Source organism: Amblyomma maculatum, unplaced genomic scaffold (genome assembly GCF_055883805.1).
Source record: "Amblyomma maculatum isolate TAMU_Amacu unplaced genomic scaffold, ASM5588380v1 scaffold_23, whole genome shotgun sequence".
Classification (NCBI taxonomy): Eukaryota; Metazoa; Arthropoda; class Arachnida; order Ixodida; family Ixodidae; genus Amblyomma; species Amblyomma maculatum.
In genome coordinates this window covers 2,308,598-2,322,015 of record NW_028146748.1, presented here as the reverse complement: position 1 = coordinate 2,322,015, position 13,418 = coordinate 2,308,598, and the positions used below count along the sequence as shown (strand labels likewise).

The 13,418-nt window shown below is 42.0% G+C and overlaps 1 protein-coding gene and 4 pseudogenes across 1 annotated transcript; all 5 read left to right on the top strand.

The window, feature by feature from the left end:
• Positions 1-879: 879 nt before the first annotated feature.
• On the top strand, positions 880-1,052 carry LOC146171145 (U2 spliceosomal RNA; annotated as a pseudogene).
• A 2,718-nt stretch (positions 1,053-3,770) lies between these two features.
• On the top strand, positions 3,771-3,941 carry LOC146171144 (U2 spliceosomal RNA; annotated as a pseudogene).
• Positions 3,942-6,769: 2,828 nt separating this feature from the next.
• On the top strand, positions 6,770-12,199 carry LOC146171141 (uncharacterized). Its single transcript, XM_084586544.1, has 2 exons — positions 6,770-7,315; positions 12,050-12,199. Exons 1-2 carry the CDS (start codon positions 6,770-6,772, stop codon positions 12,197-12,199), a joined length of 696 nt encoding a protein of 231 aa, XP_084442670.1.
• LOC146171143 (U2 spliceosomal RNA) lies at positions 8,213-8,385 on the top strand (annotated as a pseudogene).
• Positions 11,463-11,633, top strand: LOC146171142 (U2 spliceosomal RNA; annotated as a pseudogene).
• Positions 12,200-13,418: the final 1,219 nt, after the last annotated feature.

Genomic DNA, 13,418 nt, shown 5'->3' with positions numbered 1-13,418 from the left:
CAAGTGCTACAAACAAAAAACGGTGGACCGACGCTGTTTCTGCAACAACCGATAAGTGGCACCACTTGGGCATACATTTTTGATGGGATCGAACTGCAGTTCCTTGTCAATTTATTGCTTCTCGGCCTTTTGGCTAAGATCAAAGTGTAGCTGAACCTGCTGCCCCTCAACGGAGCCAGGCCGTGGGATGTCGCTGCTGACCAGCGGTGTCGGAGATGCGGGCAAGACAAGGAATCCCTCCCGCATGTTCTCTGCCACTGCATGCGCCAGAGCGTCGCCTACACCAGCCGACACAACAGGATCGTCGACCGGCTGAAGACAGCCGCTGAGAAGCGATTCACCGTCACCCATGAGAACCGGCCCGTGGGTGACACGAACCTCCGCCCAGATCTTGTTCTGGCGCGCGGGGAAACAGCGATTGTCATCGATGTCACATGTCCCTTTGACAATCGCAAAACCGCCTTCGATGCTGCACGGGAGAGTAAGATCGCCAAGTACGAACCCGTTCGCCAATACCTGCTCCGGAAATTCCAGCGGGTCAGCATCGAGGCAGTCGTCGTTGGGGCCCTGGGCTCCTGGGACCCCAACAATGACAAAGTGATGAGGCGCCTCTGTAGCAAACGCTACATGCGTCTCTTCAAGAAGCTGGCGGTGAGCGATACCATCGCAGCTTCTCGTGAAGTCTATGCTAAACACGTAGCTGCAAATTGAAGGGCTCGCACTTCGGTGGACTTCAGCAGCTCGAGTTAGAAAGACTTCCTACACGCACAACAATACACTCACCCCACACCAGGAATAAAACTTTACAGATGAGATTTCCCCTAAAAAGGAATGAACAACAACAGTAGGTGTCTGCAATAAAACTGCTAGGAAATGTACAAAACATTTCTGAAAAACACTCTGTTCTTAACAGCTTAATATCTGTTACGGGTTCTAATTGTACCCATGATATTAAACTGATTTTTGTAGCGCAGCGGAGTGTTCGGGGCTTGCTCCAACTCTGCCACGGGTCGACCCGGTACTGCACTACTTCCGGGACCGGCCCAGCATCTCCCCCTTTTGGGGGGACAAGGCACAATTGAAAAAAAAACAGAAAAACTGCTTTGTTTTGTTCTAGAAATTTTTGGACTTTTTTTTCCGACTTCTTTTTCCGACTTTTTTTTCCGACTTTTTTTTCCGACTTTTTTTTTCCGACTTTTTTTTCCGACTTTTTTTTCCGACTTTTTTTTCCGACTTTTTTTTCCGACTTTTTTTCCGACTTTTACTGTTATGTGGTTGGTTTTACAGAGTGTAGTAATTATTTACGCAACTGTAAATAATTATTAATAATTGTTTATGTAGCCAATGTGGTTGGTTTTACAGAGTGTGGTAATAATTAGTAAGTATACTATGCAACTATAAATAATTAGCAATAAAAGTTTACCTAGCCATTGTGGTTGCTTTTACAGTGTGGTAATAATTAGTAATTATATTTACGCAACTCTAAATAATTAGTAATAATAGTTTACCTAGCAATTGTGGTTGGTTTTACAGAGTGTGGTTATAATTAGTAATTATATTCACGCAACTGTCAATAATTAGTAATAATTATTTACGCAACTGTAAATAATTATTAATAATTGTTTATGTAGCCAATGTGGTTGGTTTTACAGAGTGTGGTAATAATTAGTAAGTATACTATGCAACTATAAATAATTAGTAATAATTGTTTATCTAGCCAATGTGGTTGGTTTTACAGTGTGGTAATAATTAGTAATTATATTTGCGCAACTGTAAATAATTAGTAATAATAATTTACCTAGCCATTGTGGTTGGTTTTGCAGAGTGTGGAAGTAATTGGTAATTATATTTACGCAAATGTAAATAATTAGTATTAAAAGTTTACCTAGCCATTGTGGTTGGTTTTACAGTGTGGTAATAATTAGTAATTATATTTACGCAACTGTAAATAATTAGTAATAATAGTTTACCTAGCAATTGTGGTTGGTTTTACAGAGTGTGGTTATAATTAGTAATTATATTCACGCAACTGTCAATAATTAGTAATAATTGTTTACCTAGCCAATGTGGTTGGTTTTAAAGAGTGTAGTAATTATTTACGCAACTGTAAATAATTATTAATAATTGTTTATGTAGCCAATGTGGTTGGTTTTACAGAGTGTGGTAATAATTAGTAAGTACACTATGCAACTATAAATAATTAGTAATAATTGTTTATCTAGCCAATGTGGTTGGTTTTACAGTGTGGTAATAATTAGTAATTATATTTTCGCAACTGTAAATAATTAGTAATAATAGTTTACCTAGCCATTGTGGTTGGTTTTGCAGAGTGTGGAAGTAATTGGTAATTATATTTACGCAAATGTAAATAATTATTATTAAAAGTTTACCTAGCCATTGTGGTTGGTTTTACAGAGTGTAGTAATTATTTACGCAACTGTAAATAATTATTAATAATTGTTTATGTAGCCAATGTGGTTGGTTTTACAGAGTGTGGTAATAATTAGTAAGTATACTATGCAACTATAAATAATTAGTAATAATTGTTTATCTAGCCAATGTGGTTGGTTTTACAGTGTGGTAATAATTAGTAATTATATTTTCGCAACTGTAAATAATTAGTAATAGTTTACCTAGCCATTGTGGTTGGTTTTGCAGAGTGTGGAAGTAATTGGTAATTATATTTACGCAAATGTAAATAATTAGTATTAAAAGTTTACCTAGCCATTGTGGTTGGTTTTACAGTGTGGTAATAATTAGTAATTATATTTACGCAACTGTAAATAATTAGTAATAATTGTTTACCTAGCCAATGTGGTTGGTTTTACAGAGTGTAGTAATTATTTACGCAACTGTAAATAATTATTAATAATTGTTTATCTAGCCAATGTGGTTGGTTTTACAGAGTGTGGTAATAATTAGTAAGTATACCATGCAACTATAAATAATTAGTAATAATTGTTTATCTAGCCAATGTGGTTGGTTTTACAGTGTGGTAATAATTAGTAATTATATTTTCGCAACTGTAAATAATTAGTAATAGTTTACCTAGCCATTGTGGTTGGTTTTGCAGAGTGTGGAAGTAATTGGTAATTATATTTACGCAAATGTAAATAATTAGTATTAAAAGTTTACCTAGCCATTGTGGTTGGTTTTACAGTGTGGTAATAATTAGTAATTATATTTACGCAACTGTAAATAATTAGTAATAATTGTTTACCTAGCCAATGTGGTTGGTTTTACAGAGTGTAGTAATTATTTACGCAACTGTAAATAATTATTAATAATTGTTTATCTAGCCAATGTGGTTGGTTTTACAGAGTGTGGTAATAATTAGTAAGTATACTATGCAACTATAAATAATTAGTAATAATTGTTTATCTAGCCAATGTGGTTGGTTTTACAGTGTGGTAATAATTAGTAATTATATTTTCGCAACTGTAAATAATTAGTAATAATTGTTTACCTAGCCAATATTGAGTAATTAGTGCAATAACCAGGACATAGCATATAAATAATTATTTACTTATTTATTTCCTTTTTAATTAGTAACTGCTCATTGATTGACATATGGACATATAAGCTATGCATTTGCACATACTGTGGTGTTGCTCTGTGATTGGTCGACACCTCCACGACGTCTTCCCTTCGCGACCAATAAGTGCTGTGGCAAAAATGTGACACTTTTGCTAACGACAACTATGAGGCAATAAAGGCTTTTGCCTTAATAGCAGTAGGTATCTGCAATAAAGCATTGCTTGCAAATGTACAAAACATTTCTGGAAAACACTGTTTTAACAGCTTGATATCAGTTGCCAGTTGTAATTTGTAACCCTGACATTATACTATTTTTCGTAATGCGGCAGAGCATTCTGGGCTTGCTGTACCTCTGCCACAGGTCTACCCGGTACTGCACTACTTCCGGGACTAGCTAAGCGACTCACGGTTTTTGGGGGAGGACAATTACAACTCAAAGATGAGGCCAACTAACTTTTTTCATTCGAGCTCACTGCTATCCATGTGCCTAACACAGCAATCCTCTCAATGCCTGTCTTATTGCATTGTTGGGCGCCTCGTGCATGCAGTGACACCTTGGGTTACTTTTTCCGCGTGTCATTGCATGTGAGTCTATTATTTGAGGCAATAAAGAATGGTTTGATTAAGAATCCCCTTCAAGGGATGTGTCGAGATTTGGTAAACCATAGCTCAAGTGCTACAAACAAAAAACGGTGGACCGACGCTGTTTCTGCAACAACCGATAAGTGGCACCACTTGGGCATACATTTTTGATGGGATCGAACTGCAGTTCCTTGTCAATTTATTGCTTCTCGGCCTTTTGGCTAAGATCAAAGTGTAGATCAAAGTTCCGTTAGATCCGTGTAGATCAAGTTCCGTGTAGATCAAAGTTCCGTGTAGATCAAAGTTCCGTTCGCCGTCCACCAGTCCAAGGCCGGCCAACAATGAAGAACCGCCACAGCCCGGATCGCAACCTCGCCGTGATGGGAACAGCCTTGCGCTGTTCTTTCCACTGGCGAGGACGTTCCGATGTACGGAAGAGGGATGCGCTACCGCGTACTCCCCGGTATTGTGGACGTCTAGGCGGCAGTCCCTGACTCGGCATCTCGAAAGTGAGCATGGGGTGCGCATAAGCCAGGTCACGCATTTTTGCACTCTCTGCCAGAGAGAGGTCGGTCCTCGGCCAAAAGCGCATTCCTGTCTTGCTGGAGAGAAGCTCGAGGTGGCCAGCACTGACTTGCACAGCCACAAGTGCGGTGATTGCCAGCTCTCTTTTCCATCGAAAAGAGGGCTGGAAAATCATCACATGTGGCACCGCAAACAGACTGCCATGCAGGGATTACCGCCTCGTCCCGTGCCACCGTTAGCGGCGACGAGAAGACTAAGACGGACGCCATCACGGGACGCCAGACCACCAGATCCAGAGCCCCCCCAAGAAGAGGACGTCAGCCAAGATGTAAGGAGGACACCACCAGCAATGCCTCAACAAGACGCCAATGGGGAGGAAGCGGGCCAGGAAGAGCCACGACCGCTAACCCCCATCTCTCCTCCTTGAGAGAGCAGCGCCACAACGAGAGCAGCAACACCAGCACTAATTTTCCCCCCCTCCCCATCCCAGCAGGATGACCAGGGAACTCCCGTGCCTGCCAGCAGCACGCCCAACAGCAGCAGGGAAATGCAGAATTCACAAGATTCTCTTTCCTTACAGGCAAGCGACGGACAACAGGCTCACCTGTCAACAATCAGCGAGGAAAGCAGTACACCGCAGCTTCAAGACGGCGGCGGCCACCATGACGCAACTGCCACCCAGGGAACACTAACTGATTCTCTTTCTGATGAACTGGAGTGCAAGGGCATACTCGTCGACCACACCAGGCGCCTCCGGTGTTTGCTGCGTGAGCCTGTGTCTGCTGAGGGTTGGGATGGTTTTCTTTCCATCTTGGAGGAGGCCATCACCGAGGTTGGAAAGGCGGTAAAGCTGCCGAAGGATCCGGCCGGAGGTAAGCCGCGCCATCCGACCAACCCCGACAACGCTCAGCAGATCCAGTCTCTTTACCGCAGGAATCGCCGCCGAGCAGTACGCCTGATCGTGGACGGCGAGTCGCCCATGTGCACGGTTCCTTTACAGGATCTCGAGGACCACTTCACTGCAACATGGGGCCCCAAGGAGGTGGACACCAGCCTTCTTCTCAACAAAACCAAGAGCGGCGACCTCACGGAATTCCCTCTAGACAAGTTCACCGAAGAGGAGGTCCTGACGAAGCTGAGGAAATGCGAAAACACCGCGCCTGGCAACGACCGAATCACCTACCAGCACTGGAAGACGACAGACCCTGAAGCAGCCTTCCTGACAGCAGCATTCAATGCCTGCCTCAAGTTCAAGAGGGTGCCCCCAGCATGGAAGGAGTCCCGGACCATCCTCATCCACAAGAAGGGACCTGCGGAGGACGTCACGAACTGGCGCCCCATCGCACTCGGGTCGACGATTTCAAAGCTGTATGCTGGGTGTCTCGCCACTCGGCTGCAGCGATGGATCGCTGAACACGAGCTGCTCTCTCGTTGTCAAAAGGGGTTCCTGCCGCACGACGGTGTGTTTGAGCACAACTTCGTGCTGCAGGAGCGCCTTGACGCAGCGAGGGGTGGCGGTGGGGAGCTGTGCGTGGCGTTCCTTGACTTGAGCAACGCCTTTGGATCTGTCGCCCACAACGCCCTCATCGACGCACTACATGGAGCAGGCGCCGGCAGCGACTTCTGTTCGATCGTCGCTGACCTCTACAGGGACAACACCACCACCATCGTAGGACAAGAAGGATCGACACGGCCAATCGACATCTCTGCAGGGATTCGACAGGGATGCCCACTGAGTGGGCTCTTGTTTAATCTTGTCATTGATCCTGTTTTGCGTGCTGTGCAGGGAGGCGAGAGGCAGCACAACATCCTGGCCTACGCCGATGACCTCACCCCACTGGCCAATGACCCGGAGATGCTTCAAGCCCGCATTAATACTGTTGAATCCCTTTCTTCTAGGTTGGGACTACAGCTTAACCCAGCGAAGTGCCGCACTCTTCATCTGAGCGGCAAAACACCGGTTGGTACAAGAATGACCCCTTTCTTTATTGCAGGAGCTGAGATCCCAATTATCCAGGATTTTGAAAGCCAGACGTTCCTGGGCCGCCCTGTAGGGTTCAACGTCTTCCCGGACAGAGCTACTGTGGACCAAGCCATCAACACCGGCCGCCGCCTGCTTAGCTCAATGCTCGCCCCTTGGCAGAGATTGGACGCTGTGAAAACATTTGTATATCCAGCGCTCAATTTCTCCATGCGGTGCGGTGCGTTGGGCAAGTCAGAGTGGGCGCGCCTCGACGATGCACTGCGACCACTAATCAAAAAGTCTCTTTATCTTCCAGGAACCGCAGCCAATGAGTACCTTTATGGCAGTGCAGCATCGGGCTCGGTCGGCATCCCCCTCGCAGCGGAACTGAGCGACATCTGCCGCATTGACAATGCATTTAAGCTCCTTTCCTCTCTTGATTTAGAGGTGCGAGATCTAGCGCTACATGCCGTTACTGCCATCACTACGAAGAGACTACGCCGACCGGCCACCGATGAGGACATCGCTGCCTACCTGACAGGGGAGACGGAGGGAGACTTCCGAGCTAGGGCTACGCAGCTTCAGTCTGTATGGACGGAGGCTCGCAAGGCTTCCCGGCGCCTGGCGGTCACGTGGGAGATGCAAGAGGGGGGCCCCAGCATCACTCGCGCCGACGTGACCGTCACGCAGAAGCAGCGCACGAAAGTGGTGAGGACACTTCGGAGCATCGCTATGCGCGCACGAGATCACAATCTCCACGAAAAGCCAAACCAGGGGAAAGTGATGGAGTGCGTAGCGGCCGACCGTAGCAGTTCCCTCTTCATGAGGACGGGGCGCTTCACTCGCTTCTGCGATTGGCGCTTCGTGCACCGTGCGAGGCTGAACCTGCTGCCCCTCAATGGAGCCAGGCCGTGGGATGTCGCTGCTGACCAGCGGTGTCGGAGATGCGGGCAAGACAAGGAATCCCTCCCGCATGTTCTCTGCCACTGCATGCGCCAGAGCGTCGCCTACACCAGCCGACACAACAGGATCGTCGACCGGCTGAAGACAGCCGCTGAGAAGCGATTCACCGTCACCCATGAGAACCGGCCCGTGGGTGACACGAACCTCCGCCCAGATCTTGTTCTGGCGCGCAGGGAAACGGCGATTGTCATTGATGTCACATGTCCCTTTGACAATCGCAAAACCGCCTTCGATGCTGCACGGGAGAGTAAGGTCGCCAAGTACGAACCCGTTCGCCAATACCTGCTCCGGAAATTCCAGCGGGTCAGCATCGAGGCAGTCGTTGGGGCCCTGGGCTCCTGGGACCCCAACAATGACAAAGTGATGAGGCGCCTCTGTAGCAAACGCTACATGCGTCTCTTCAAGAAGCTGGCGGTGAGCGACACCATCGCAGCTTCTCGTGAAGTCTATGCTAAACACGTAGCTGCAAATTGAAGGGCTCGCACTTCGGTGGACTTCAGCAGCTCGAGTTAGAAAGACTTCCTACACACACAACAATACACTCACCCCACAGCAGGAATAAAACTTTACAGATGAGATTTCCCCTAAAAAGGAATGAACAACAACAGTAGGTGTCTGCAATAAAACTGCTAGGAAACGTACAAAACATTTCTGAAAAACACTCTGTTCTTAACAGCTTAATATCTGTTACGGGTTCTAATTGTACCCATGATATTAAACTGATTTTTGTAGCGCGGCGGAGTGTTCGGGGCTTGCTCCAACTCCGCCACGGGTCGACCCGGTACTGCACTACTTCCGGGACCGGCCCAGCATCTCCCCCTTTTGGGGGGAGAAGGCACAATTGAAAAAAAAACAGAAAAACTGCTTTGTTTTGTTCTAGAAATTTTTGGACTTTTTTTTTCCGACTTCTTTTTCCGACTTTTTTTTCCGACTTTTTTTTTCGACTTTTTTTTCCGACTTTTTTTTCCGACTTTTTTTTTCCGACTTTTTTTTCCGACTTTTTTTTCCGACTTTTTTTTCCGACTTTTTTTTTCCGACTTTTTTTCCGACTTTTACTGTTATGTGGTTGGTTTTACAGAGTGTAGTAATTATTTACGCAACTGTAAATAATTATTAATAATTGTTTATGTAGCCAATGTGGTTGGTTTTACAGAGTGTGGTAATAATTAGTAAGTATACTATGCAACTATAAATAATTAGTAATAAAAGTTTACCTAGCCATTGTGGTTGGTTTTACAGTGTGGTAATAATTAGTAATTATATTTACGCAACTGTAAATAATTAGTAATAATAGTTTACCTAGCAATTGTGGTTGGTTTTACAGAGTGTGGTTATAATTAGTAATTATATTCACGCAACTGTCAATAATTAGTAATAATTATTTACGCAACTGTAAATAATTATCAATAATTGTTTATGTAGCCAATGTGGTTGGTTTTACAGAGTGTGGTAATAATTAGTAAGTATACTATGCAACTATATATAATTAGTAATAATTGTTTATCTAGCCAATGTGGTTGGTTTTACAGTGTGGTAATAATTAGTAATTATATTTTCGCAACTGTAAATAATTAGTAATAATAGTTTACCTAGCCATTGTGGTTGGTTTTGCAGAGTGTGGAAGTAATTGGTAATTATATTTACGCAAATGTAAATAATTAGTATTAAAAGTTTACCTAGCCATTGTGGTTGGTTTTACAGTGTGGTAATAATTAGTAATTATATTTACGCAACTGTAAATAATTAGTAATAATAGTTTACCTAGCAATTGTGGTTGGTTTTACAGAGTGTGGTTATAATTAGTAATTATATTCACGCAACTGTCAATAATTAGTAATAATTGTTTACCTAGCCAATGTGGTTGGTTTTAAAGAGTGTAGTAATTATTTACGCAACTGTAAATAATTATTAATAATTGTTTATGTAGCCAATGTGGTTGGTTTTACAGAGTGTGGTAATAATTAGTAAGTACACTATGCAACTATAAATAATTAGTAATAATTGTTTATCTAGCCAATGTGGTTGGTTTTACAGTGTGGTAATAATTAGTAATTATATTTTCGCAACTGTAAATAATTAGTAATAATAGTTTACCTAGCCATTGTGGTTGGTTTTGCAGAGTGTGGAAGTAATTGGTAATTATATTTACGCAAATGTAAATAATTATTATTAAAAGTTTACCTAGCCATTGTGGTTGGTTTTACAGTGTGGTAATAATTAGTAATTATATTTACGCAACTGTAAATAATTAGTAATAATTGTTTACCTAGCCAATGTGGTTGGTTTTACAGAGTGTAGTAATTATTTACGCAACTGTAAATAATTATTAATAATTGTTTATGTAGCCAATGTGGTTGGTTTTACAGAGTGTGGTAATAATTAGTAAGTATACTATGCAACTATAAATAATTAGTAATAATTGTTTATCTAGCCAATGTGGTTGGTTTTACAGTGTGGTAATAATTAGTAATTATATTTTCGCAACTGTAAATAATTAGTAATAGTTTACCTAGACATTGTGGTTGGTTTTGCAGAGTGTGGAAGTAATTGGTAATTATATTTACGCAAATGTAAATAATTAGTATTAAAAGTTTACCTAGCCATTGTGGTTGGTTTTACAGTGTGGTAATAATTAGTAATTATATTTACGCAACTGTAAATAATTAGTAATAATTGTTTACCTAGCCAATGTGGTTGGTTTTACAGAGTGTAGTAATTATTTACGCAACTGTAAATAATTATTAATAATTGTTTATGTAGCCAATGTGGTTGGTTTTACAGAGTGTGGTAATAATTAGTAAGTATACTATGCAACTATAAATAATTAGTAATAATTGTTTATCTAGCCAATGTGGTTGGTTTTACAGTGTGGTAATAATTAGTAATTATATTTTCGCAACTGTAAATAATTAGTAATAGTTTACCTAGCCATTGTGGTTGGTTTTGCAGAGTGTGGAAGTAATTGGTAATTATATTTACGCAAATGTAAATAATTAGTATTAAAAGTTTACCTAGCCATTGTGGTTGGTTTTACAGTGTGGTAATAATTAGTAATTATATTTACGCAACTGTAAATAATTAGTAATAATTGTTTACCTAGCCAATGTGGTTGGTTTTACAGAGTGTAGTAATTATTTACGCAACTGTAAATAATTATTAATAATTGTTTATCTAGCCAATGTGGTTGGTTTTACAGAGTGTGGTAATAATTAGTAAGTATACTATGCAACTATAAATAATTAGTAATAATTGTTTATCTAGCCAATGTGGTTGGTTTTACAGTGTGGTAATAATTAGTAATTATATTTACGTAACTGTAAATAATTAGTAATAATTGTTTACCTAGCCAATGTGGTTGGTTTTACAGAGTGTAGTAATTATTTACGCAACTGTAAATAATTATTAATAATTGTTTATGTAGCCAATGTGGTTGGTTTTACAGAGTGTGGTAATAATTAGTAAGAATACTATGCAACTATAAATAATTAGTAATAATTGTTTATCTAGCCAATGTGGTTGGTTTTACAGTGTGGTAATAATTAGTAATTATATTTTCGCAACTGTAAATAATTAGTAATAATTGTTTACCTAGCCAATATTGAGTAATTAGTGCAATAACCAGGACATAGCATATAAATAATTATTTACTTATTTATTTCCTTTTTAATTAGTAACTGCTCATTGATTGACATATGGACATATAAGCTATGCATTTGCACATACTGTGGTGTTGCTCTGTGATTGGTCGACACCTCCACGACGTCTTCCCTTCGCGACCAATAAGTGCTGTGGCAAAAATGTGACACTTTTGCTAACGACAACTATGAGGCAATAAAGGCTTTTGCCTTAATAGCAGTAGGTATCTGCAATAAAGCATTGCTTGCAAATGTACAAAACATTTCTGGAAAACACTGTTTTAACAGCTTGATATCAGTTGCCAGTTGTAATTTGTAACCCTGACATTATACTATTTTTCGTAATGCGGCAGAGCATTCTGGGCTTGCTGTACCTCTGCCACAGGTCTACCCGGTACTGCACTACTTCCGGGACTAGCTAAGCGACTCACGGTTTTTGGGGGAGGACAATCACAACTCAAAGATGAGGCCAACTAACTTTTTTCATTCGAGCTCACTGCTATCCATGTGCCTAACACAGCAATCCTCTCAATGCCTGTCTTATTGCATTGTTGGGCGCCTCGTGCATGCAGTGACACCTTGGGTTACTTTTTCCGCGTGTCATTGCATGTGAGTCTATTATTTGAGGCAATAAAGAATGGTTTGATTAAGAATCCCCTTCAAGGGATGTGTCGAGATTTGGTAAACCATAGCTCAAGTGCTACAAACAAAAAACGGTGGACCGACGCTGTTTCTGCAACAACCGATAAGTGGCACCACTTGGGCATACATTTTTGATGGGATCGAACTGCAGTTCCTTGTCAATTTATTGCTTCTCGGCCTTTTGGCTAAGATCAAAGTGTAGTACCTTGGACCCCCTGCTGATCCTGGACCCCTGGATTGTGGACCCCTGCTGTTCCTGGACCCCCTGCTGACCCTGGACCCCTGGACTCGTGGACATCCGGACCTGCTGCTCTTGGAACCCCTGCTGTCCCTGGATTCCCGGTTGCTGTGAGGGCTTGGTGAGAGCTCTCTTTTTGTTACTAGTTCATTTAGTGTTTCCTATCCTCATTGTTGGCAGTGTTTTTTTTTTGCCCTTCAAGTGTTCTTTTTTCTTAATTTGGTAGTTTTTTTTTTCCTCCTAGTTTTCCTTTTTTTTTTTGCTTGATCTTTTAGCTCTCCGTTCTGTTTGTGCTTACATTCTTTGCAATCGGTTTATTCATGTAGTGCTTTCTGCCCTTAAATTTTTTTTCTTTTTCCGTCTTTGCTATTTTTTTTTTTTTTACTTTTCTGTGTGTGTTCAAATTCTTTGCCATCCTTGTTGGTTTGTTCATGTAGTACCTGCCGCTGTTTCTCGCCGCTTGTGCCTTTAAATTTTTTTTTATTACTATTTGTTACACTGCCACCAGTTTTTTTCTTTTTTTTTTTCTTGTGAGCTTAGTGTGAATTCTTTGCCAGTGTTCCCTTTTATTTGAGTTGAGGTGCTGGGTTCCTGCATTGTGATTTCATTGACAAGAGCCGTTTTCCAGTCAAGTGTGGTGTTTCCCATGTTTTGCTCCCGTTAAACCTTTTTTTTTTTTTTTACTTTGACCTTGGTGAGGGCTCTTTGCCGCGTTTGCCTGATAATAGAGTGACGATTTTTATTAGTTGCTGCATTGCTTCAGTACCAAGAGCTCTTTTTCACTTGTATTGTGTTGAGGGTGATTTGTGTGTGGTGTTTACTGGTGTTTCTCTCCTGTTCAGCTCCATCTTTTGCCTTGCTTTGCTACGAGCTTAGTGAGGGCTCTCATATTGTGTTTTCTTTTTTTTTCTTTTTTTTTTGGTGTTGAGCATTCTTTTTTTTTTTTTTTGCGCGCGCTTTGGTTTTTCAGTCCCACTATTAGTGTATGTTAGTTGTTCTTTCTGGATAGTCTTTTTCCCCGTGCGAGCTGCAGCGCTGACCTCTTCTGCGGAAGGAAATCCATTATCGCAGTATGTCGCGCGGATACACCCCGCCATTTCTTCCAGACGACCGCCGCTGCTAGAAGTGATGTCATCGCCTCCGACAAGCAGCGCCTTCACCGCCAGCAGAAGCCGCATTGCAGTCCGATCGCCGTCTACCAGTCCAAGCCCGGCCAACAATGAAGAACCGCCACAGCCCGGATCGCAACCTCGCCGTGATGGGAACAGCCTTACGCTGTTCTTTCCGCTGGCGAGGACGTTCCGATGTACGGAAGAGGGATGCGCTACCGCGT

Excerpts from the sequence above, each read along its gene's own strand:
- LOC146171141 (XM_084586544.1), top strand. The coding sequence starts at position 6,770 with ATGCTCGCCCCTTGGCAGAGATTGGACGCTGTGAAAACATTTGTATAT. Across the intron at positions 7,316-12,049 it reads AGAAGCAGCGCACGAAAGTG|TACCTTGGACCCCCTGCTGA; the intron begins GTGAGGACACTT and ends ATCAAAGTGTAG.